Raw genomic sequence first — 26789 nt, 5'->3', positions numbered from 1 at the left:
CTATCAACACATTAAGAACATAAACCCACAGCCTGAAACAGAGAAGGTAGTGGTCACACACAGCCTTAAAAACGCTAACCACATGCTAGTATTATTCAAACGACATACCGAGGACCAAATTATCCACTAAAGAGTGAAACATACTAAGCTTAAGCTAAACAAGAACTAAACCAAATTAATCTAAACAGAACGGGAATTATATCTATCAGCATTATGACGTTGCCTAACTAACAAGCATGTAAAGCATATAAAAACACATAACACAAAGCAGAAGGTGCTCGATTCATGGATAAATAAATAAAAGGGGTGTTGACTGACCTTCTCCGGGTGCAGCGAAGTGGGTGCGGGACATCGACATCCACTGGAACACTACAGACTCCGGTTTCAAATTTACTCGGACTCGAATCATTTGCAGGAACCAAAAGGGAATCAGAATAATCTTCTATTTTCGAATAAATATCCAAACGATATTAAAACTGATGAAGACTTAATAATTTTAGACGGGAATTTGAAGCGATCGAAAGAACTCAAAACTTTAGGGGATTTCTGCGGCTAAACAAACTTGTTCTTGCGGAATTTCATGAATCGAAAAAAAAATCCTCCTTTCTTGGGGTAATTTCATGAATCCAAAATCCTCCCCTTTTTCGATTCCACTCCACCACTATTTATAGGGTTCTTTAGGTTTTTTGTGTTGAAGAAGGAGAGAGAGGAGCGGGGGGGGGGGGGGGGGGGGGGGACAGACAGAGGTGTACGATGCAGAGGAGTGGGGAACAGGAGAAGTGGGGTGGCAGTGGCAATGTGGGGGGACAGGGCATGGTGGAGTGGCAGAGGCGTGGGCGTGGAGGAGACAAGGGAAGATGGGGCGGGTGAGGGAGATGGAGGAGAGAAGGGAGAGAGAGAGAACAGGGGAGGGGGGCGGCGGCTGGAGAAAATGAAAAATGAACAAGGAACCCTAAAGGTTCCTTGTTAAACGAAAGGCGGGTCGGGTTAGGATTTGGACTGGGTATGGGTTGATTTGGGCTGGTAATTAAAATGTGGATTGGGCATTAAAATGGGCTAGTAAAAAAAATGTGGACTGGTCTGAAAATTGGGTTGGGGTGAATTAAAATGGGCTACTACGTTTAAATAAAAGACCTATTTAAATAATTTGTGTTAGAATATTACTCAATATAAAATACGCAATTATTAGTGCTCAAATAATAAAAAATGGCGTTGTAATAGCCGTGCAATAATATTTCGAAAATCCACAGTAAATAAACACTATTATTTAATTATGCAAAGATAAATGCGATGCGTGTGCATAAGCTGGTAAAATGCCGAAATGATAAAATTGTGAATAATAATAATAATAATAATAATAATAATAATAATAATAATAATAATAATAATAATAATAATAATGATGATGATGATGATGATGATGATGGCTAGTAACTGTAATAGAATAATGAAACATCGGTATTGATAAGAGGCTAATATTTATAGTAAAAAATATAAATATATATTTTAAAATTTTCAAAAAATATTAGAAGCGTAAATAGGTATTTCGGAGGAGAGGCGGGACAAAATTGGGTGTCAACAACTTGTCCCTCTTTGCCCGGTAATGATGAAAAGAATTGTCGGGCAAAGACGTTGACTCAGTAGCCTATTTTGTCCCGGCTAAAGGAAACTTGAGAGGATTATGGCCGAACTCTGGTCTTCGAGTTGCCTACATATCTCGGGCTACACGAGAATCAGGTCGGGTGTAGTTCTGGGATAACTACGACACCTTATGCATAACGAATCCCGCTTAGCGTGAATCTTTACAAAATATTGTCCCAGTGTCGAATTATGATGACACTGGGTCTTATGGTAAAAACTCAAAAATTTTGAAAATTGGATATGCTGGAATGCAGACGGAATATTTGGATTTGAAGACGAGTGTTCGAGGTAGATCCTTGACCCTTGTCGGGAAGTCTGATTATCCTTCCCAACAAATTGCCCCAGTTCGCTGCCGAAGAAAAGTTCCACGAATTGATGTGTGTTGCCAACTTTAATATTGTCAAAAGCCACAAGCTAAAAACAATTGTTAGCAATAAAGAAACATATGTGTAAATAAGACAGGGTTGGAGAAGTTTATACTTGTAACCCCCGTTTCAAAAGTTGAATCCACAACATACTTTGGAGATGAATTAAATTTATGGCTTCCACCTGAAGAGGAATTAAGTCGACATTGATATCCACCTTAATGAGAGCTAAATCCACATCCACGTTTATTTTAAGGAAATCTGAAAATATAAATCCACATCCACTTCCACTGTACAAAAATATAAATCCACATCCACTTCCACGGTAAAATATAAATCCACGTCCACTTCCACGGTACAAAATATAAATCCACATCCACTTCCACTGTACAAAAATATAAATCCACATCCCCTTCCACTGTACAAAAATATAAATCCACATCCACTTCCACAGTGTAAAAATATAAATCCACATCCACTTCCACTGTACAAAAATATAAATCCACATCCACTTCCACTGTACAAAAATATAAATCCACATCCACTTCCACTGTACAAAAATATAAATCCACATCCACTTCCACTGTACAAAAATATAAATCCACGTCCACTTCCACTTCCACGGTACGAAAAATGTAAATCCACGTCCACTTTCGTGGTACAAAATATAAATCCACGTCCACTTTCGTGGTACAAAAATATAAATCCACATCCACTTCCACTGTATAAAAAATATAAATCCACATCCACTTCCACGGTACAAAAATGTAAATCCACGTCCACTTTCGTGGTACAAGAATATAAATCCACATCCACTTCCATGGTACAAAAATATAAATCCACATCCACTTCCACTGTACAAAAATATAAATCCACATCCACTTCCACTGTACAAAAATGTAAATCCACGTCCACTTTCATGGAGCAAAAATATAAATCCACGTCCACTTTCGTGGTACAAAAATATAAATCCACATCCACTTCCACGGTACAAAAATATAAATCCACATCCACTTCCACTATACAAAAATATAAATCCACATCCACTTCCACTGTACAAAAATGTAAATCCACGTCCACTTTCATGGTGCAAAAATATAAATCCACGTCCACTTTCGCGGTACAAAAAAAATATAAATCCACATCCACTTCCACGGTACAAAAATATAAATCCACATCCACTTCCACAAATTTTGTAATGCAAGAAAGATAAATCCACGTCCACGTCCACGTCCACAATGTTTATAATGTAGAAAGATATAGAAATGTATATCCACGTTTATATCCACATCTTAAACCATTTCCCGTTGTGACGGAGGATAAACCTACAATTGTCCCCACGGTATGATGCAAGATTTCGATCCTGTCATCTTATTAAATACCACATTCTAAAAGAACTTGTTAGCGACTTGAAATAAATAAATATGTACAAAGTGATGACAAAATTGAGGAATTCAAACCAATAACAGGTGACCATGTCAGTATCCACTTTGAAGAAGGTTAAATCCACGATTATGTGCACTTGATCCATCGAGAAATGCCACGATCTAAAATAACTGTTAGTGATAAGAATATGTAAATAGCTGGGTTTGAAAGAGTTATGCTCACAGCCCTTGGTTGAGAAGATAAATTCGTGTCCACTGCTACGATCAAAATTTCATGACGAGTGGAACAACGTCCACCGTTTAGCGCAAGCTACCTTTGCATCCACATTGAAGAATATTTGCCTTTAGAAGCAAACTAACTCTTTGATCATGTCCATAATTAAAATTTTAAGAAGAGTCAAATATGCACCACATTCATGTTAATTGAACCTGTCTCATCAAAGAAAAATTGTGAGTTTAAAAGAAAATTGGTTGACTTGTGCATGTCGGGGAACTTGGCCCTTGAATTGATTTTTGCTTCGGTCGCGTCCACGCTCTTCGATGTCCCACCAGATATTTTGCTTTGCCCGGGAGTTTCAGTTATAAGTAATAAAAGTGTATTTTGAGAATAACGAGATTTGGATGACTTCGAAGGGAAATACTTAGTGGCTCTAATAGATAAAATGATTGTGAAGACTCGAATTTGAATTTATCAACATTTTTAGAAACATATGGGCGGACTTTTATTTAAAATCGTTAAACATTTAAGACCACTTTTGTGCTACTTCTAAAAATTATCCCAGTTCCCAGTCCTGGAGGCACTTGGTTCTAAACGATTGAAAAGTGAGAACTTATAATGAAAGTTTTTGGAAGCGATTTGACCGATTTCAAAAATTTGTCCCAGTTTCAAGCTACTAAGACACATGAATTTAAACAGTGGGAAGACCAAAATCTTATATAAAAATCCTTATGTATCTTATAGGAACCAAAATGGTTGGACAAACCGAAGATATTGAAAATTTTAAAATAGAAGGGCCGAACCCGCCTCGGGTTGCCTACGTATCCCAAAGGAATCAGGCCAGACGTAGTTCGTGAACAAAATAAGAACTTTTGAGTTTTGTTTTAATAAAAGGGAGGTCGAACCCGATGCGGGTTGCCTACGTATCCAAAAGGAAATCAGGCCACACGTAGTTCAAACTACAAACAAAGACACTGAAATATTTTGAAAAGAGTGGCCGAACCCGATGTGGGTTGCCTACGTATCCAAAAGGAAGTCAGGCCAAACGTAGTTCAAACTACAAACAAAGACACTGAAATATTTTGAAAAGAGTGGCCGAACCCGATGTGGGTTGCCTACGTATCCAAAAGGAAGTCAGGCCAAACGTAGTTCATTATCCACAAAACAAAGACACCGAAATATTTTGAAAAGAGTGGCCGAACCCGATATGGGCTGCCTACGTATCTAAAAGGAAGTCAGGCCAAACGTAGTTCATTACCCACAAAACAAAGACAACGAAATATTTTGAAAAGAGTGGTCGAACCCGATGTGGGCTGCCTACGTATCCAAAAGGAAGTCAGGCCAAACGTAGTTCATTACAACAACTGACAAAGTCTTAATTTATAAAGGCCGTAACAAAACATAGAGGTGACATGACAAAATAAAGGTTCTAGCTTATGCCTCCGGCCTATTACAAAAGGAAATTTAAACTTAAATTATTGAAACTCCCGGCGAACCGGGGCTGAGATGCAAATCCAATTCTTCAACTCAGGTCCTGGATTGGCAACCCATAAGGTTGATGTTGCAGCAATGTCTTCGATTACCACAGCATGATCATCTTCATCTTCCACGAACAAGTTCTTGATCCCTTCCACAATATCATCATAGGCAACTTCAACAGTCAGATCTGAAGTTTTGGAGATGGAAGGTTTTGAGAAAGTTTGATCAATGGTAGGAATGGGTTTTGGCAAGAAAATATCCTTTCCTTTATTCTTTCGTGCTTTCTTTGCTTCTTCCTCAGTTGGTTCATATCCCAAACCAAATGTGAACTGTTGTGCAGGGAGAACTACAGGCTCAACCCGCCTATTTAATGTCTTCCCTAACCCAAGTCCAGGTTGGTACCCATTTTTTAGCATTTCCTTTGCAACCATGATTGCGGCGCATGACCTTTTTGATTTTTGAGTTTGACACACTTCACCCACTCTAGTAACATTCACAACCTCCCAAGCATGGTAAGTTGTTCCATCTAACCCTCTTGTTGCCTCGATGAATGGGATGGATTGCTCTCGATAGATAGACGTGTCACCTTCTCCATGTATGCATATTTGTTGTTGATCCCACTCAAATTTGACAGTCTGGTGCAAAGTAGATGGCACAGCTCCAGCCATATGGATCCACGGTCTTCCTAACAACATGTTGTATGTCGTGGAGATATCAAGTACTTGAAAATCCATAATGAACTCAACAGGTCCAATCAGCACATTCAACTCTATTTCTCCAATAGGACGTCTTTGAGCCCCATCAAATGCTCGAATATTCATATCACTTGTCTTAAGCTCGCTAATATTATATCCGATCTTCTTCAGACTTGTTAGTGGACAAATGTTAAGTCCAGAGCCCCCATCAATCAACACTTTAGACACAAACATGTTACGACACTTGACAGTTATATGGAGTGCTTTGTTGTGACTACATCCCTCTGGTGGCAGTTTTTCATTATCGAAGCTGATTCGATGACTGTCAAGCACGCGCCCAACTATTCCAGCTAACGTCTCACTAGTTGTTTCGCTTGGAACATACGTTTCACTCAAAATTTTCAAGAGTGCATTTCTGTGTACATCCGAACTCAAAAGCAAAGAGAGGATAGGAATCTGAGCATTGGTTTTTTCAACTGATCCACAACTGAGTATTTGCTGGGCTTAATTTTTCTTAAAAAGTCTTCTGCCTCGGCTTCTGTCACAACCCTTTTGGGAGGCACATTGCTTTCTTTAGTTTGCCTCAATCTAGCTAGCTCTTCCGGGGTGTAGCACCTTCCGGACCTGGTCATTCCTGACGTCTTAGTCTTGTCAGTGATCGTTTCCTTTCCTCGACATTCCATCACAGCTTGTTGATAATTCCATGGTACGACTTTGGTATCGAGCACTGGTAACTGATTTGGTGCTTGACTTACTTCCACAAGTGTTGATGAAGCTCCTAATATCTCGATAGGTACAAAACCCCTTATCACTATAGCCGGAGAAGCAACGGCTACAAGACCATGATCTTCCACACTATCCACAGGCACTATGAATTTGGCTGGATCGTCATCATTTTCATCTATTCCAATCATATTTATCGTGGCCCCATCATGGGTCGGGAGTGGATTGTTAACCACATTTGGTGTCAGTTGTTTAACCATGATCTGTTTTGCTTCAATAAGATCTTCAACCTTGTGTTTCAATGCATAACAACGATCAGTGGAATGGCCTTTTACCCCCGAATGATATGCACACGTTTTAGTGGGATCAAAACTTCTAGGTAATGGATCTGGAATTCTTCCTTCCACAGGATATATTAAGCCTGAAGCTTGCAGTCTTTCAAAAACAACGCTCAATGGCTCTCCCAATGGTGTAAAATTGCGAAAAGGTCTATTTGGGCGAGGTACGGATGCATTGTTTGGATGATGAGATTGTGATGGTGGAGCTGGGTATGTTGGTGGTCGTGGAGCTGGGTATGTTGGCTGTGTGTTGTAGACGGGGTAGGAAATTTGTGGTGATTGAGGCGGGTAAGATGACAAAGCTTGGTTGTATGGATGTGACGAATATTGGAAATATTGTGAGTGGAGAGCGTTAGACTTGTATCGCGGAGGTTGTTGGTGGTGGTATGAGGTGCTTCCTAGAGCCATTACCGCTGCCGCGTCCTTTTCTTTTTTCTTTCCATTTCCGAGAGCACCAGTTTGTATGGCCTTACTAGTAGACTGCAATGCTGCTAGACTTGTTATTCTCCCTGTCTTAATGCCATCTTCGATCATGTCCCCAGCTTTGATCACTTCCGCAAAAGTTTTTCCGCCCATTGTCACCAAACGTTCATAGTACTCTGGTTCTAGTTCCTGAATGAAGAAAGTAACCATTTCTGTTTCCTCCATGGGCGGGTGCACCCTAGATGCTTCTTCCCTCCACCGTATAACATATTCTTGGAATGATTCGGTTAACTTTTTCTTTAACTTTGTAATTGAGATTCTGTCAGGAGCGATCTCAACATGAAACTTGTAATGATCCACAAAAGCATTTGCCAAGTCATCCCAAGTACGCCATTTGGTTGTATCTTGTTTGGAATACCATTCCAAATCTTTTCCACTCAAACTCTGATTAAATAGTTTGACTCTTATCCCTTCGTTCTTCCCCACCCCAATCAACTTTTCACAATAGACCTTCAGATGGAAGAAAGGGTTTCCCGACCCATCAAACTTCTCAAATTTTGGAATCTTGTAACCTGGTGGCAATTCTACCTCAGGAAATGCACATAACTCTTCATATCTCACGCTTTGGTTACTACCGAGTCCACGCAAACTCCTCATGGCATCTTCCAAACTTTTGAGCTTTCTATTTATCATTTCATCATTAATTGCCCTTGCCTCATTTTTGACTTCGACATAATGATCAACATCTGTGCGACATTGTCCTTGGGTTTGTGTCATGGGGGGGGCTGTGGTATAAGTATATACCGGCGGAACTTGATGCGCATTGGTAACATCATGTGTCGGCGGTATGAACTGAGCCTTTGAAGAGGCGTCTGTAAACAAAAGAGGAGCATTTTGAGTAACTAAGTGGGCAATGGGTTCGGAATGAGCTGGTTGAGAAGTGGTAAAATAGTTTGCTTGGTTAAGTTCATCCAAATTTGGGAATGGAGGTGGCATAGGCAAAGTCTGACGAACCCCCTGAGATGGAGTCATATGTGGCGGAGTTTGAGAAAATGACCGATTTTGAAGTACCATGTGACTTAGTTCAGCAACTCGTCGCTCCAGACGAGCAATGATCTCCAAATGTGTTTCTGGTTCACTAGAGGATGTGGGATCACTCGTGATCGGTAAACTAAGAGATGGCTCAGATGAAGTGGTTGCATTGATCAAACTTTGCTCCATTTTAGAACGAGTCTTTTTAGTTAACCAGGTGATTAGTGATGAGTCAGAGTCTGATTTCTTGGCTCTAGACCGTGTGAAATATGAATGCTCCGCCAGTTCCCCTTTAGCACAAGTCAACCTTCTTGTTTTAAAAATAAGTTTGAAAGAAAAAAGATAAAACAAGAAAGAAAAAGAAAAACGAGTCAGTATACGGTAAGGACATGTTATTGCACATAAACACATTATTGCACATAATACATCGCGTTCTATAATGCAAGGGACCTCTTTATGCCAGAGGTAGGCCTAACGAACATTTGAAGGACAAACATGTATTTTATGTATCATTCCACAACTCTTCCTAAAACTAATTTACAAGAATAATAAAAATTTATTACATGCCAGTTTAATAATACAATTCAAAGTTAATCTAAGATATCTAACACTTCATCTCCACTAATTTCTTTTTGTTGTCTTCAACCCTCCGACATTAATTGGATGCTCCACGACCACCTGCAACAAAATGTTAGTTTTCCTGAAATATTTATCTATAGAGTACTAGGTCCACATATTCCACATATTTGTCCTTCAAATAATGCACATAAATAGTGAATAGTGTCACTTAGAGTCATACACTCATTTGGACATTTGGTAAGGTTGACTAATGAGCTTAATACTCCAAGGGTATTAAGCCTCCTAGGCTCGTGCATGTCCTTAAAAAAGGTTTTGCTTTCGCTCTACCTAGGTAGACTAAGAGTGATTTTCCTATGACACAAGGCTCCCCCAAGCGGACAACTTGGGAGTGGAAAGTCCGTGGCCGTCGACTGCACCGCCGATCGACTAAATCCACTAGACCAATCCAACTAAAGGGGTAATTTAGTAGTGCACGGGCGCAAACTGCGAAGCCTCTTTAAGTGTGTGAATATGTGTGAGTTTTCCAGGAGTGGAAGAAGTATGAGCGGAATGTCAATTCAAGGAAAGCAATAACATACATATTACATAGAAAATTTAAATAAGGAATAAAATAAACACACTCAAAAGCATATAAGGGAAAAGCAATAATAAAGGCAAAGAAGAAAAACAAACAAAATATCAACAAATTAACTATTAACCTAAGTCTGTTGTGGTTAGAACCTAAGTTCCCCAGCGGAGTCGCCAAGCTGTTATACCCCATTTTAATCGGGTTATAGTAGAGTACAACATATTGGTGATTCCTATTTATTTTATTTTAAGGAGTCGCCACCTAATTAATTTAACGGTGAATTAGGACACCTAGAGGTTAACTAAGGAAAAGTTAAAACTAAACCTCTGTTAATAGTCTGCTTAACCAATGTGATTCCAGGTAAGGGCTCTATATTATCCTAAAGGGAAGGGGTTAGGCATCCTTTAGAATCCGTTAACTACGGTTGTCCGGCCAAACTTAGGTTAATTAATTAAAGTGAGAATTTGTATAAAAGAGGACTTTAAATGCCATTTTAAATAAAACTTATAAATATTGCTAAGACTTTAAATAAGATGCTATTTAGAAATAAAACTTGTAAAAGATATTTTGCATAAAAGAGGATTTTAAATACTCTTTAAAATAAAATTCACAAAATGTTGCTAAGGTTTTGAAAGAAAAATATAACAATGCTATATAAAAATAAGTTTATAAATACATATTAATTGATTCTTTTATGATTTAGGAGTATGCACAAAAATAGCTAATATGAGTTTCTTTATCCTATTATCATTTCTCATTAACTATGCATAGCTGAAAATATACGTGATTGACTCCAAACTTGAAGGGTCATTTACAAAATATGCTTGAGTTTATATTTGCGTATTAGTGGCGTTTTGAAACATTTATGATAAAATATGATTCTTTTTTACTTAAAATATATAGCCATGCCATTTTGCAAATCAATTATTCCAAATAATAAATACTATAAATAATTTTAACATAAAAGGGAATGAAACTTATGGAACTAATGTTAATATCTCTCTTAAATTTACTACCCATTATACTAAAGCTAAACCTACTAATTCATTAGGATTCATCTAGGTTAAGAAAATAAAAACAAAATAAAAGTTAATCCCATAATACAAATTAAATGCAATAACATAAAATAGAGGTGTAGAAAGATGTAATGAGATGGGCCTAGCCCATTTTGGGCTGCTGCTGTCTGCTGCCACTGTTATGGGCCTCGGCCTAGAATTCCTTTTTAAATTTTGCTGCGGGTGGGCTGACTCGAGAGGAGGATTTTGTTGGGCTTTTAGCCCAACATCGAATGCGGAGGATGAGGAGTCCCTCGGACTCGTATGCGATGGTCATGCATAAAACAAAAGAAAGGAAGAGGATTAGTATCTAATCGACGAATAAGGTTAAACATGTACAAATTCAAAACAGGTCGATAGGTCATATATAAACTGCATAGACAAATGCAATAGCACAAAATATTCAGAGTATACCTGGTATACCTGAAAGGTATATATTAATATACGGTCCTTGTATACCCGGATATACATTAAGGTTTATATACCATGTATACTTTGAAGTATACCATACCACAAAAAAAAAATCAGGCAGGGCGGGGACAAACCCATACGAGCAGAAAAAATGCAGAAAGAAGGAAGGAAATTCGCGAGCACCAAACAGACATCCCAAAGCAAGCACAAAGCACAGTTATACGTATAGCTAGAAAAGGATTACCCAGATATCTTAATATGGTTCAAATAGATAGTCAAGTGAACATGCATATTTGACATTTCACTCCAAATATAATCAGCTGCAGTAGCTTCACCCCTTATTCGAATATACCTTAAAGATATATACCCATATGATTCATACAATGCTTGCCAATAAGTTTAAACAGGTTCAACTCAGCATGGAATGATCGTACAACATACAGTTAGAATGTTTTATCAATAGAGAAACTCCAATATATTTTAGAATCCAACAGAGCACTAACATATACTTAAAGATACTGAAGCTGGATCTAAGCTGTTGTTCAGCCTTATTTAGAGCAAAAAAAAAAAAAAAACATAGAAGGAATACGAACTGGGAAACTCAAACATCTTATCCTATAAGAAGGCTTATCTTGGCTAATTTATATTAGTTGATTAGGGTTTCAAAGAATACAAACGACACAAAGAGAAAAACCAACAGATGTACCCCAAGCCATATTCGAAAGTCATATGTTTTTATTAACCATTCCCGAGGTTCAAACAAAGACAGATCTGGAATTTTGTTTCAATTCCACAATAAAAGCAATCCAAACTGTATGCAATGCAAAGAGGAATAAAACCCACAAACACTTGGAAAACTATATTCATGCTCATACCATCATTAATCTATCATTTACCCTTTCAAAACTATTGGCTTAAGCCCAATCAAATGCTGAGAAATAAAGCATACCAATAATCACCTAAACAGTAATCTAATCAAGTGGCATCCTCTTTATGACAGACCACATAACCAATAAACCAAAGACAAAGGCCAAATAATGGACAAGCAAGACATTAAGAGACAGCACAGAACAACTTATGGCAATCTGATTCTCTTTAAGTGTACAGACTTAGTTTTCACTCTCATAACTCATATTTTTACCCATCTCGGGCGAAGAAAAAGTGGAAGGACGAGACCCTTTATAAATAAGGAATTTGTTCATATAGGCTTAAGCTAAAGCATGCAGTTAAAAAAGGTTTAAACTAGGCAAACATACAATCATGCTCAATTATAGAACTTATCGTATAAGGCTTCAAATGGATTAAGCTAACTTAGGCAAACCAGGTAATTCAAATACCAAAACAGTAGGGTCCTTCTCCTTCAACTATAATTACAGTTTCAAATTGAACAAACAAACTAGGCCACTTTGAGTGTAATTTGATACAGATTACAACACTAAGCAGAATAGACTTAATGACTAAACATAGTGTCATACCAACTACAATATGAAGCAAACAAACTAAAGACTAAATACAGTTCCTCATCAACTGCCACAGTAAGCAGAACAAACTAAATAACTGAACATAGTTTTCTTACCAGCTGCAACATTAAGCAAAACAAACACATATCGAGCTGCTCATGAATGCATAGGAACCAAAGCCCAAGTAAACAAAAGGTTGATATGTATGCGAATACATGTTTGGATGACAATCGACTCATTCGAAATATAAAGGACAATTTGGATTAAGAACACATTAAACCATAATAAACATCAATCTCTAAACTTCCTCAGACCAAAATGATACTTGACCTTGCTAGACATGCTTTCAAATGCGTACAACAGTCCACAGAGAACATTGTACACGTATAAATTACTACCAACACATTAAGAACATAAACCCACAGCCTGAAACAGAGAAGGTAGTGGTCACACACAGCCTTAAAAACGCTAACCACATGCTAGTATTATTCAAACGACATAACGAGGAACAAATTATCCACTAAAGAGTGAAACATACTAAGCTTAAGCTAAACAAGAACTAAACCAAATTAATCTAAACAGAACGGGAATTATAGCTATCAGCATTATGACGCTGCCTAACTAACAAGCATGTAAAGCATATAAAAACACATAACACAAAGCAGAAGGTGCTCGATTCATGGATAAATAAATAAAAGGGGTGTTGACTGACCTTCTCCGGGTGCAGCGAAGTGGGTGCGGGACTTCGATATCCACTGGAACACTACAGACTCCGGTTTCAAATTTACTCGGACTCGAATCAGTTGCAGGAACCAAAAGGGAATCAGAATAATCTTCTATTTTCGAATAAATATCCAAACGATATTAAAACTGATGAAGACTTAATAATTTTAGACGGGAATTTGAAGCGATCGAAAGAACTCAAAACTTTAGGGGATTTCTGCGGCTAAACAAACTTGTTCTTGGGGAATTTCATAAATCGAAAAAAAATCCTCCTTTCTTGGGGTAATTTCATGAATCCAAAATCCTCCCCCTTTTCGATTCCACTCCACCATTATTTATAGGGTTCTTTAGGTTTTTTGTGTTGAAGAAGGAGAGAGAGGAGCGGGGGGGACAAACGGAGGTGGAGGATACAGAGGAGTGGGGAACAGGAGAAGTGGGGTGGCAGTGGCAACGTGGGGGGACAAGGCATGGTGGAGTGGCAGAGGCGTGGGCGTGGAGGAGACAAGGGAAGATGGGGCGGGTGAGGGAGATGGAGGAGAGAAGGGAGAGAGAGAGAACAGGGGAGGGGGGCGGCGGCCGGAGAAAATGAAAAATGAACAAGGAACCCTAAAGGTTCCTTGTTAAACGAAAGGCGGGTCGGGTTAGGATTTGGACTGGGTATGGGTTGGTTTGGGCTGGTAATTAAAATGTGGATTGGGCATTAAAATGGGCTAGTAAAAAAAATGTGGACTGGTCTGAAAATTGGGTTGGGGTGAATTAAAATGGGCTACTACGTTTAAATAAAAGACCTATTTAAATAACTTGTGTTAGAATATTACTCAATATAAAATACACAATTATTAGTGCTCAAATAATAAAAAATGGCGTTGTAATAGCCGTGCAATAATATTTCGAAAATCCACAGTAAATAAACACTATTATTTAATTATGCAAAGATAAATGCGATGCGTGTGCATAAGCTGGTAAGACGACGACGACGACGGCGGCGGCGGCGGCGACGACGACGACGACCACCACCACCACCACCACCACCCCCAAGACTTGTGACGAAATTAGTTTTAAAGTTATGACACAATTTATACCAAGCCATCACGATTCGTCACGACTTGTGACAAGGCAAAGTTTCTCCCATCTTCATTTCTTCAAAGTTAGTTTCAAAGTTACAACACAATTTTTACTAAATCTACTCATTCTTCATTTCATTTAAAATAAAAATAAACGTTATCTAGTTGCAATTTATCTTGTCGGAATACATGTTAGCTTCCCAAAAGCAAAAGCAAGAACCTTATAAATTTGAAGGCACTCTTCCAAACATTTCAAACTTTCTTGCTAGTCATTACTTTTCACCATTTCTTTTCCCCTATTATACCATCCAAGACCTTTGCTCAATCACCCGAGCTGCATTTCGACCTGATGTACTTCCCCATGTTCTCGTAACAAAATAACTACGGTAGCATATGAAGCTCGAAGAGCTTGCTAATAGTCAGTGGCGGAGCTAGGATTTTCACTAAGGTGGTTCAGAATATAAAAAAGTAAACACGCAAAGGCCAAGGAGATTCAACATCTACTATATATATACATAAAAATGATTTTAACCTAGTATATATAGTGTAATTTTTCGCTGAAGGGGGTTCATCCCCTTCAATCCACTAGGCTCCGCCCCTGCCAATAGTTCCATGACCTCGTAAGGCAGCTGTCCATCTACGTCAGCTTTCTTATTCCAACACTAGCTTTTCCTTTAATTATGCTTGACCTAAACCATAATATATGCTACTTGTTTTCAATGTCTTTCCAGCTGAAGCCTGTGATTACAATAGGAGTAGATGCTTGTGAGGTAGAAAACAAACTCAAACCATCACCAAGAAGCAATAGAGTTTCTTTAGGGTAGATAGAGAATATGTTGATCACAATGAGCCAAGACATACAATCCTAGTTCCATCAAATAGATGCATGTTGTCCGGGCCGGTGCTAGAGCTTTGCCTATGAGTATGGCAGAATCCAAAAGCTTTAGCTCAAACCCTATCTTTGTGTTTAAAGAATCACTTAATATGTATAGATAATTTATCAAGAACCCAGTAAGCTATATTTTTAGAATTCAGAACCCATAAGCTCTAAATCGCTTCTGCATGTTGTAAAATTGAAGTAATTGGGGTAAAAACAAAGGATAGCCCACTAATTTGTCTAGTTCTTTTTCTCTTTTGGATTTTTCATATGAATGTATGGTGAAGTAAACAGGTCAAAAGAAGGGATAGTCCACTAATTTTACTAGTTCTTCTTCTTCTTCTTTTTTTTTTTTTTTTTTTTTTTGGATTTTCATATGAATGTCCAGTGACGTACTCGGGGTAAAAACAAGGGATAGCCCACTAATTTGTCTAGTTCTTTTTCTTTTCTTTTCATTTTTCTATTTTTATTTTTATTTTTTTGGATTTTTCATATGAATGTACAATGTATTTTCAGAGTGAGTTTACTACATAGCAACTGTAAATATCAATGTCTATCTTTTAAAGTTGGTCAATCGGCCTCTCTTTTCGCCCATTGAACAATGTACCATTCTATTTGAATCACACTGGCTACCTACCAATCATTTACAAGCATTCTATGGATAAAGAGAGAGAATCTGTGACTGACCCTAGATATTTGAAGTACAATTGTTCGAAGGCGCATACAAGTTACAGAACTTTCATATGAATGTTAATCCTATTAAAATTGCTCAAACCCTCTTGACATTCACCAAATTTCAATGAACTTGTCAAAATATATTTGGCTGAGACTCGTAATATTATCAGAGACAATAACAACGACACTAGCTTTTTCTGAATAGATGCTGTTTCAGCATATAAAACTCAATGAAATAAAATTTATCTTTGGATCTATAGAGATGTTAATATAAGAGCTAACTTGATGAAAATTGGAAGGTAGACATACTGAAACCTCTATGAGAGAAAAATACTCATTCATCTGATTGCTCTTCATCTTCTGTAATACCTTCATATACCAAATACTGAAGAGCTATGGAGTATTTTGCAGATTTGGCAACACCCAAGTTGCTGCCACAACTAATAAGATATGATCCGAAGCCATCCCCTTCAATATGAAAAATCAAATATTCCTAAGATAGTAGAATTAAAGGTAAACACTAAACAGAAAGCAACTCCAACTCCAATTAATAAAACACAACCATTAGCTAAAAAGCAAAACCAATCAACCAAAAGGGTGTGTTTGGTAAGGAGGAAAATACTTTCTAGAAATATTTTTCAATTTTCTCATGTTTGGGTGGTCAAAATATTCTTTTATGAAAGCAAGTTCCTTAAAATGAGGAAAATGACTTCCCGAATGAAAGTAGGAAAAACAAGTTTCATAAGTGACATTCCAAGTTCATTGTCTCCTCCTTTACCAACACCCCATCCCCAAGCCCCACCCCATCCCACCCCCATAGTGTTTTACTAGATTACATATAAGTGCTATTAGGATACTATGTTTTTGCTTAGTTACTAAACACCAGAAAGTAAGTACAAAACCCACATGTTTTCCAAGAAAACATATTTCTACATACCAAACACACCCGAAAGCAGCAAATTACCTTTGATTGTGTAAATAGAGGAGACCCATCTCTTGTAAATGTATAGCAACCTTGGGGAGTCACCAGTATGAGTATCAGAGAGTAGAAGCTGACATAGCCCCTTTTCACTAAGGAAGAATATATTTTGATATCAAAACCAGCAAGAGAACACTATAAAATGTGCACCAAATTAATATTCAAGGGGCAGTTCACTCACTTAGCATGCATAATGGCATTACGACATAGGGCTAATACCCGAACCATCGCCAAATCCCTTCCTCGAGTATTATTGTATCTCTCTTGGCAGTTCCTGAATAAGATTTAGAAATATGCATACATAAAAATGATGCTTTATTACTGTCATATAGTAGACAAAAAATGGTTTTAGGGTATTGGCTAGAAATGAAGTACCCTTCATCGAAAAAATCAGCAAAATCATCAATAATAACTGAAACTGGAGCAGGATCATGCATATGGAATGCAGCAAAGTATTTCTTAATTCCTTCCTCGTCATCTATATACCTACAGCATTAACTTATGTCACATTGAAAACCCCATAATTTTTGCAAAATTAGATAAGCAGCAACTAGTTAATGGTAAAAAACACACCTGAACTATCACGTTTTCGCGAGTTTCACACCTCAACTATCAGTTGTTCCTTTCTCCTACCTATCACCATTTATGTATTAAACACACTTACTTAGTTGAGTAGATAGTTATAGTTCAGATAGAAAAAAAGAACAACTGATAGTTGGCCTAGTTAGCTTCAAGGCGTGTTTTAATACATAGATGGTGGTGGTTCAGAAAAGGATACAATTGATTGTTAGCTTAGTAAGCTTCGAGATGTGTTTTAATACATAGATGATGATAGTTCAAGTAGAAAAAGGTAATTGATACTTGGCGTGTGAAAGCCACGAAAAAGTAATAGTTAAGGTGTGTTTTTAATCAATAGCTTAGAAAACTATTAATATGAGGGCAGTGGAAAAGAGCAAAGTATAAATACTTACTTCATCTGAATACGGTTAATAACATCAGAGGATGGATCAATTCCCTGAAAATCATCTCCACCCACTTAAGAAGGCGTTTGTTCTGGGAAATTATTTTTGAAATATTGGCAATTTACTAAAATTAGGAAGAAATATATAAAATTTACCTGAGCAAGATAAGGGGGTTTAGTCTCCAACTTACGACGGTTGCAAATGAAGACCACATTACCGTCATTCCCAGTTGCTGAGTTAATTGCGAATTGGAAAGCTAAAGAGGTCTTCCCTCTTACAATAATTAATCATTTAGAAGTAAACAATTTTAAACTTGGATGAAAGGAAGAAAAGAAAAAGGAATATTGTTAAAGGCACTTACGAAGAGGGAGGGCCAGAAAGGAGGAGAAGGGGGTCATTGCTGTGAAAATTAAATTGCGGAAGCGGTAAGAATTTCTCCAACATTTTATTGCATGAAATGCTTATTTGTTAGTAGTTAACGGAAAGCCTTAAGACGCTCTTAAGCCCTGCTGACCAGTGAAATACCAATAGGGTCTCCCTAACGAGCTTAATCAAGTTTGGGGTCCTTTGGTTTAGAAGACATACCTGATTTTGGAGCTAACTGTGTGGTGTTTGGAGTTTAAATAGAAATATTAAACTCGCTCATAAACATTGCTGAAATCTGGTTAGTGATGCTACTTGGAATTTGAAGAGGTGGTCATGGTGGCGGTAATGGTGGCAATGGCAGTGGAGGGGAAGGAAATTTTAACGGTAAAAGAACCGATAGAGGGGACGAGTAAAATGGGCTAAGGGTATTGAGGTGGCATGTCACCTCATGGAATGTTAGTGTCACATAGGATTGACAACTTTAACGAAGGAAGGGTATGTTTGGACCTAAAGTATAACGAGAGGTATATTTGGCTCTTTTCCGAAGAAAAAAACTCAAAGTGGAGGGAATGGGTCGGGTTGGCTTAAACGGGCGAGTTTCTAAAGGAAATGAGTATTTAAAAATTGGGGATAAGTCATTTAATTCTGAGCTTGACATGTGTCTCTCCGTGAAAATTAAGGGCAAATTTGTGCCAAAGTATAATGGGAGGGTACATTAGAATCGAAAGTATAACAGATGGGGTATATTTGGATTCAAAATATAACGAGAGGTATATTTAACTCTTTTCCAATAGTACCGGGGTATATTGACCCTTTTCCGAATCCAAAAAATGCTTTTAAACATTTATTTTTAAGCTAAGATAACAAAAATAAGCCATAAGGCTTGTGCTTATAAGTCATAAGCCTTGTACATCCAAACAAGCTCTTAGTTTTTTATTTTTCAAGTTTTTGACACAAACATAATGATCGAGGTCAGGCAATTTTTTTTTTAAAAGAAAAAATTGGAATCAAATTAGTCTTTCGGTAGGTTGGAAAGTCAGTATGTATTTTTCGGTTGACTTTTGCCGTATTTTTTGGTAGTCATTAGTTTTTTAGTTCATTTTGTCAGTTGAACTAAAGGCGCTCCACTTTTAGGGACTAAAGATGCTCAAATTATATTTGAAAGTCCAAAATAGACTTACTCCCATAGATAAGGTTGCATGGGACAATATTGGCTAAAGAAATGCATATGTTCAAATAAATCATAGCTTAAATAAAGAAATCAGTAATTCAATACAGTAGTGTTTACCCCAAAAAAGGTACAGTTAAATTTGTTAGTGGTTTAAAGGATACGTGAATTGATTTGTTATAAGTAAGTAAAAAATAGTAGCAATTAGAAATGACATCGAGTAAATAAAAAGCGAGAAAATGATAAAATAAGCCTAGGCCATATGAGCTCGGAGGAAATCCTTCGTTGAATGCCCCTCCGGTTGAACACTTAGCCTTCTGTAACTTTAATTAATTCGAAACAAAAGGAGTGACAAAAGAACAATTTTGCTAATAACTAGAATGCAGATTGTATTACTGTGTGTATGATATGTCAATCAGATGCTTATTACATTGAGCTTAAGCCCCTTTTATAGTTGATAATCGCTAGCTTTGAGCTGTAAATTCGTGCCCAATAATAAGTAATAATAAACAATAAATGCTACTTTTAATGCAGAAGTGTAATGTTCAGCTCCAAATCCGGACCGGTTACGTAACGTTTGTTGTTCATAAATGACCCGTATCAATTGTTTCGTAACATTTTATCCGGGTTTGTACGAAATCATTCGTTCCGAATTAAATCAAACATCACACCATTATTTGACCCCCCCCCCCCCCCCCCGTCTGCCACATGTCCTTCTCTCTTCATGCTACGTGTAACGTTGTATTTCCGATGTATACAGATAGTCCCCCTCACTTCTCGATGGAACAATAAGGTGAGACTGGGGAGTGGATTTGAAACGTTTCCAAGAACACTCTTTCTTATGGCGGGAAACCGAAACATCCCGACGGTTCATTCAAACAGACAACCGTTAAAATCATCATTCAATGCCCTCGCTGTGAAACACCGACGACCTTTCAATCATGCTGATTGACATAAAGCTGTCATTTAATAAAAGACGTGACCTTTAGAATTCCAATCATTTTGGCTATCATCGTCCTGTATTAATAAGGACAATGCCTAGTCCCAAACTCAACCAAATCTTTTATTTCCTTATATGAAAGATTTCTCAAAAACTTTCTTTGTATTCACCCTTCTCTTGTCGTTTTCCTTTGCAAGAAAAAACCTCCACCATGTCGGCCTCATCATCTCACCCTTCTCCTACTCGTTCTTCAGAAGATAGATCTAATAACGATACTCCAACTCTTGTACGTCGTTCAGGGAAAGCCCTTGTTTCTCCTTTAAGTCAAGAAGTCGACCTGCAATCTCTTGCTGTTGATGTTCTACCCTCAGGATTTAAATATCATGAGGATTTCCGCGTTGATGACTACCATGAGTCGGTTGAGGAGATTAACTCACTGATAACTGCTGACGTTCTTCCCAAAGTTCATGAAGATTGTAATTTCAACCCAGAAATTGATGTTGTTGCCGTTAACCTGAATCCAGGATAAACCACCATATCAAGGATTTTTCTATGGTTTATACCTAGCCCTTTACGATAGGTCTCATGCTACCCATTCTCGAGATTATCCGAGGACTTCTATCGTCGTTACTGGGTTTGCATCGGTCAAGTGGCTCCACAGGTTTGGCGCTTAATCTACTACATTCATATTTTGGCCGACCAAGACAAGATCACATTCTCTCTTGACCATCTGTTGCACTTGTATTCTCCCCGGTTATTCCGAGAAGGATTGGTGCATTTATTTCCTCGAAGGACACGTAGCTTGGTTAACCCGAAAAATGACTTTAATCGAGGATGGCTACATAGGTTCGTGATGATCCGAACCTGTCAATTGTACCGTTTAACTTCCGAGCCACTCCCCGAAGTGTGGTATACTACTCATAAGTATTTCACAAGGATCTTATTTTCCTTATTGTAATCTCATTTCTTATTTCATTTAAATCCTTCTTGCATTTTCGCTCCTTTTCAGCTGTTCCTGTTGAGACATAGTTTATAGTTGTGATTTTTGAATGGATAGTCGACCTATTGCGTGCTTCTCCTAACGTGACCCGGCCCTGGAGAAGCATGTCTTCTGATTGGTGGAAGGGGAAAAGTCACGGTAAGTAAAACGAAACTTTACCAATTATGTATAACTCCACCTCATTTCTTTTTCTTTTCTCTTTTTTATGCATTTTTCTCTTCCAGGCCTCCCCATCAGAAAATTAGCTTCCCGGAGAGTCCCTACCCGAAAAGTGGCTTTATCAAACATTGTTAATGCTGCCACCTCTAGCCGAAAACACAAGCCCCAGGATGCAACCAATTCTCCTACTGTTGGAATTGGTTCATGAGTGCGGACCCAACGTACGCTCATTGAGACGTGGAGCAAAGTTCAACATGAGGTTCAACATGGGGTGTTTCATATTGATGATGATGATTAAAAACAACAGATCGGTGGTCCTAAAGAGCACTTACCCGATGATTCTAGCAAAGCCTCTGGGGAACCCAAAAGCTTCTCCCCCTGGGATATACTTAGAAAGCCCAGATGCCCGAAATGTTTAAGCGCCAAAAGGGAGTGTTGTTCCATTTATTGATGCTGGGACATCGGGTTCATCACCACGTCCTAAACCTCCGGCTGTTAGCTTGGAATATTCTCTTGCTTATCTATCCAACTTATTCCTCCAGGTACTAGTACCATCTTTCTTACAAATTGTTTCATAAGTCCCCTATATTTTCAATTGACTACTGAATACCTTTTTTTAGGAACATGTGGTTGTCACTTCGACCGCGGATCTTCCTCGAACCATTGTTCCTTCCCGCTGGGAAGAAAAACTTCAAGAAGATAATGATCGTCTTAGGGCCGAAGTAGAGAGGCTTCAAGCTGAAGTTCGAGATTCTGACTCTCTTCAAGCTTCTTTTAGAATGCGCATGGAAGATGTGACCAATTCTCTACAAGACTGAGAGAACTCCCTGTAGATACTAACTTCATCCTACGTTGGCTTTCAGAACAAAACGGCCAAGTTAGAGAATGATTTGAGCAATGCTCACGGCAATCTTGCCAGTGTTGAAGTTTCTCGTGATCGCCTCCGAGCTAGATGCCAAAAGTTAAGACTTCATCATGATTTAACTATCTTGAAGACCCAGAGGGACACTCTTGAAGAGGCAAGTTCCAGTGATTTCACCCTTCCTACTTCCTTACTCGATGCGGAAATTGATTTGGAAGCAACTGAGTTGGCTATTGAAGATATTGAAGGCATAGAGGGAAATGATCTGGGGAGTGAAGATTCTGACATTCCACCTACTACAGGAGATGCTCCAAATGCTTAGCCTCCTTATTTTCAATTTTAATTCCCCTTTTACTGAACACTAGTGTAATTTGTGAACCTTTTGGATTAAACCTAGGTTGTAACACCCATGACTTTTAAACTAGGTTACGTTCAGGATTCGAGACTTAGAATTCAAGATGGAAGTGTTGGAAGTCAAAAACCCGTCTGTCACGGTCATTGTATGGGATACGTCTTTTTGTACGGACCATACTTTATTGTACGGGCTGTACTATGGTGGGCGTACTTTGTTAGAGAATTATAAAAGCCACTGGGTTGTGCCATCCATATACGGGCAGCGAAGTACGTACCGCACTTTATTGTAAGGGTCGTACCTTGAAGCCCGTACTTTGCCCGTTGAGAATTATTGGTCACTGGAAATTTAACTCAATGTACGGCCACGAAGTACGGGCCGTACATTGAGGCCATACATTGCCCGCGTCGGCCAGAATCTATAAATACTTGGGGATAGTTTTATTTCCCCACTTTTCATTCTTCAAGCCCTAAGGACAAAGTTCTTCTCTCCCAATCTTAGAGATACTCTAAGGTAAGCCTATTCCATGCATTCCAAGCCAATTCTAACACACGTCCATGATTACTAAGTAAGAATTCATTAACCTTAACCTAGGGTTTTCAAGAAAACCCAATTAGAGGGATTCAAGATTAAGCTTTGGGATTCTTCTTCAAAGTTCAGATTTTTATTACAAGTTTGGAGTGTTACCAGGTATGTAGGGCTTCTATCTACGTATGGGAACATCTTTGTTCTTCCCCACGCCATGTTCTTCTATGATTATGCAAGAGTTCACTAAACTCGGATTTTTAGCCAAGTTCACGACAACCCTAAGTTCGTGTACCATGATTTACCATGTTTGAATTATATATTCGTTGTTGTATTCCTAATCTTCCATTTTGGTTATTGGAAATCCGTCCGTAATCCATGAAAACCCATATATTGCATTCCATGGGTTCCTACATACAAGTTATTAAATATTATGCCTACTTTCATGAATATCCTACATGTCTACTCGTTTTCATGCAAATAAATTATATAACTTTATCCATATTATGATACCAGATATCCATGTTATAATACAAGTCATGTTTTTACGAAATTCATGGGCTTCTCAACCAACTATTTCATGATCATGTTTTTGGGAGTTGCACAGATTACCAAGAAGGTTTTATACCTGAAACTACGTATGCCAACGTAGGATAAGGATCACTTCGCCCAGTAGGACGATTCCTTCATCTATTCCCCATTGAAGGATTTGGATCCATTCATGTCATGTTTATGTCTTATACCCTGGGAAGGCTCAAGATGGCTTAGCTGATCGGGCAGAGATCAGACGTCACGTACCAACGTGATGGTTTCATATCGGTTACACTTGATGCTCTCCCACAAATATTTTAATCATTATATATATATATATATATATATATATATATATATATATATATATATATATATATATGTATTCATGTCCACGTTCATGTCCAGGTTTCAGTTTCAGCTCTTATCATGTTATTTCATTCAGGTGCTTTACATACATTACATTCAAATGTGCTGATGTCCCTTTTTCTATTGCCCGGGGGGCCTGCATTTCATGATGCAGGTACGGATTTATAGGACGACGCATCTGCTCAGTAGGATTTGCTCGTATCAGCTTGTTGGTAAGCCCCATCTTATTCGGGGTGTCATCCTTATTGATTTCCATGTCATGTTTAGCAAGTTAAGGTATGCTGAGGGCCTTGTCCCAGCAAATATGTTTTATAGTTCAGATTCATGATAGAGGTTTCATAGAATAGTCAGTCAGTTTTGTCCGATACTCAGAGTTCTGTAGCCATCTTTAGCTCAGTTTATGATTCTTTCGCATTCACGTTTTATACAAGTATTTTATTAAATATTATGATTTCTTATGTTTTATTAAGGCTCATCATGTTTCATGTTATGCTTCATGATGATTCAACAGGCCATGTGGTTTGCTCGATCACATGCAGTAAGGCACCGAGTGCCGTGTTATGTCCAGACCATAGTTCAGGGCGTGACAAAGCTTGGTATCAAAGCCTAGGTTCAAGTGTCTTGGGAGTCCATGAAACCGTGTCCAGTGGGGTCACTTTTATATGTGTGAGGGCCCCACACTTATAAACAGTTGACCACCAAGACATTCAGTATTGTCTCACTTCTTTCATACTCTAGATCGTGCAATTAGAGCAGTAATTTTAGGAATTCTTGTAACTCGTACGAATTACGTATTTCAAAAAATGGCTCCAAAAAGAAAGTACACGAAGAGGACTTCAGCTACCAGCCAAAGGGCTGCCGCTGATACTGCTCGAGGAGAAACCGTTTAGACTCAAATTGCTGCTACAGGGCCAGCAGCCCCCAACCGCTCCTATAGCTATACCTCCTAATACTTCAGAATGGATGTTAGAGGAGCTATTCAGTTACTTACTTAGATCATTGCTAACCAGGCGTAGCGACAGGAAACGACTCCTAGTTCAGGTGCTAATAGTGGGTCAACCAGTTCTAGAACTCAAGAGTTTCTTCGCATGAAGCCTCCAGTGTTCACGAGGTCTAAGAAGGAGGAGGATCCGCAGAATTACATTGATGGGCTGCAGAAGGTGTTCCGTGTTATGCATGTCACGAAACCATAGGCAGCAGATTTTAGAGCTTATCAGTTGCAGGATGTGGCTCACATTTGGTATGAGACTTGGCAACAGACCCGAGGGGAGAATTCACTTCCCGCTACTTCGGATGAATTTGCCGATGCCTTCATTGAGCACTTCATGCCAATTGAGGTCAGGGAAGCAAAGGCTATAGAGTTCGAGAGGCTAAGGTAGAATAACATGACTGTTCAAGAATATTATCTCAAGTTTATGTCATTTTCCAGAGATGCTCCCCATATGGTTCCTAATATGAGGGTCGTGGTTAGAAGGTTTGTGCTTGGACTAAAACCCGAATTGCACAGGGATGCTAATACGGCTGCTCAAAATGACGGGATGATTATTTCCAAGTTATTGGTGTTTGTGCTAGGTAATAAGGAGAAACTAAAGGAAGAGGAAGCACTACAGAAGCAGAAAGATAGGGAATTCAGCAAGAAGGCCAAGTCTACATGTAATTTTAATCAGGGTGGAGGTAGACAGTTCTTTAAAATAGGTCAGCAAGACCCGCTCCATCCGCAGCTAGTGCCCCAGCCCCAAAATTCAAGAATGATAAGCAGAAACATAATTTCAGACCAGCAGGTTCCTACTCTCAGGCTCATGTGGGTCAGCAGGCCTATACTAATCCGGTTTGCGGCAAGTGTGGTAAGAGACACCTAGGTGAGTATCGTATGGGTATGGATATATGCTATGGTTATGGCTAGAGGGTCCATATTCAGAGAGATTGTCCGTCTGCTAGGCAAGGTACCGAAGGTAATGTGGCTCAGTCCACAAATTCAACAGCTCCTCGTAACAATCAGGCCCAACAAGGGCGTGGAGCAGCAAAGACCGACAATACGGGCGGTGGCCAGAACCGTTTGTATGCGCTGACAGGTCGTCAGGATACAGAGGCACGTGGAAATGTGGTCACAGGTATGCTAACCGTCTTCACTTATGATGTTTATGCTCTCATGGATCTCGGGTCTACCTTATCATATGTAACCCCTTTTATTGCTAAGAAATTTGGGATGGAACCCGAAAAGTTGCATGAACCCTTTGAGGTCTCCACCCCGGTTGGAGAATCAGTTATAGCTAGACGTATTTATAGGGGTCGTCCGATTATGGTCTGTCACCACAGAACTATAGCAGACTTAGTAGAATTAGATATGGTAGACTTTAATGTAATCATGGGCATGGATTGGTTAGAGACATGTTCTGCTTTAGTAGGTTGTAGAACCAAAATTGTAACTTTCAATTTTCCCGAAAGACTTATAGAATGGAAGAGTAATTTAGTAGTACCCAGGGGTAGGTTTATTTCCTATCTTAGAGCCAGAAAGATGATTACCAAGGGATGCATTTATCACCTAGTTCGAGTCAGGGATGCAGATGCCAAGACTCCAACTCTCCAGTCAGTACGTATTGTCAATGAGTTTCCAGAAGTCTTTCCAGAGAATCTACCTGGGGTTCCTCCTGATAGGGAGATTGACTTTGGAATTGATCTACTTTCCGACACTAAGCCGATATCTATTCCGTCGTATAGAATGGCTCCAGCCGAGTTGAAAGACTTGAAAGTTCAGTTGAAAGACCTTCTCGACAAGGGATTTATTAGACCAAGTGTCTAACCTTAGGGCGCACCGGTCTTGTTTGTCGAAAAGAAAGATAGATCCTTACGCATGTGCATAGATTAT

At 38.7% G+C, this 26789-nt stretch overlaps 1 protein-coding gene across 2 annotated transcripts; it reads right to left on the bottom strand.

The window, feature by feature from the left end:
* Window positions 1-15363: 15363 nt before the first annotated feature.
* Window positions 15364-18230, bottom strand: LOC132615583 (uncharacterized). Of its 2 annotated transcripts, XM_060330196.1 has the most exons (7): window positions 18013-18230; window positions 17807-17924; window positions 17661-17704; window positions 17065-17175; window positions 16871-16963; window positions 16675-16781; window positions 15364-16178 (listed from the first exon to the last, which is right to left on the bottom strand). In XM_060330196.1, exons 1-7 carry the CDS (start codon window positions 18093-18095, stop codon window positions 16045-16047), a joined length of 690 nt encoding a protein of 229 aa, XP_060186179.1. In that variant the 5' UTR covers window positions 18096-18230; the 3' UTR covers window positions 15364-16044. The 2 variants fall into 2 exon arrangements, with proteins under 2 accessions (XP_060186179.1, XP_060186180.1); XM_060330197.1 differs by lacking the exon at window positions 17065-17175.
* Between the last annotated feature and the right edge of the window lie 8559 nt (window positions 18231-26789).

Source organism: Lycium barbarum, chromosome 10 (assembly GCF_019175385.1).
Source record: "Lycium barbarum isolate Lr01 chromosome 10, ASM1917538v2, whole genome shotgun sequence".
Lineage (NCBI taxonomy): Eukaryota > Viridiplantae > Streptophyta > Magnoliopsida > Solanales > Solanaceae > Lycium > Lycium barbarum.
This window is presented reverse-complemented; position numbering and strand designations above follow the sequence as displayed.

Excerpts from the sequence above, each read along its gene's own strand:
- LOC132615583 (XM_060330196.1), bottom strand. The coding sequence starts at position 18,095 with ATGTTGGAGAAATTCTTACCGCTTCCGCAATTTAATTTTCACAGCAAT. Across the intron at positions 16,964-17,064 it reads GCTGATTTTTTCGATGAAGG|GAACTGCCAAGAGAGATACA; the intron begins GTACTTCATTTC and ends AATCTTATTCAG. Across the intron at positions 16,782-16,870 it reads AATGCCATTATGCATGCTAA|TGAAAAGGGGCTATGTCAGC; the intron begins GTGAGTGAACTG and ends ATTCTTCCTTAG.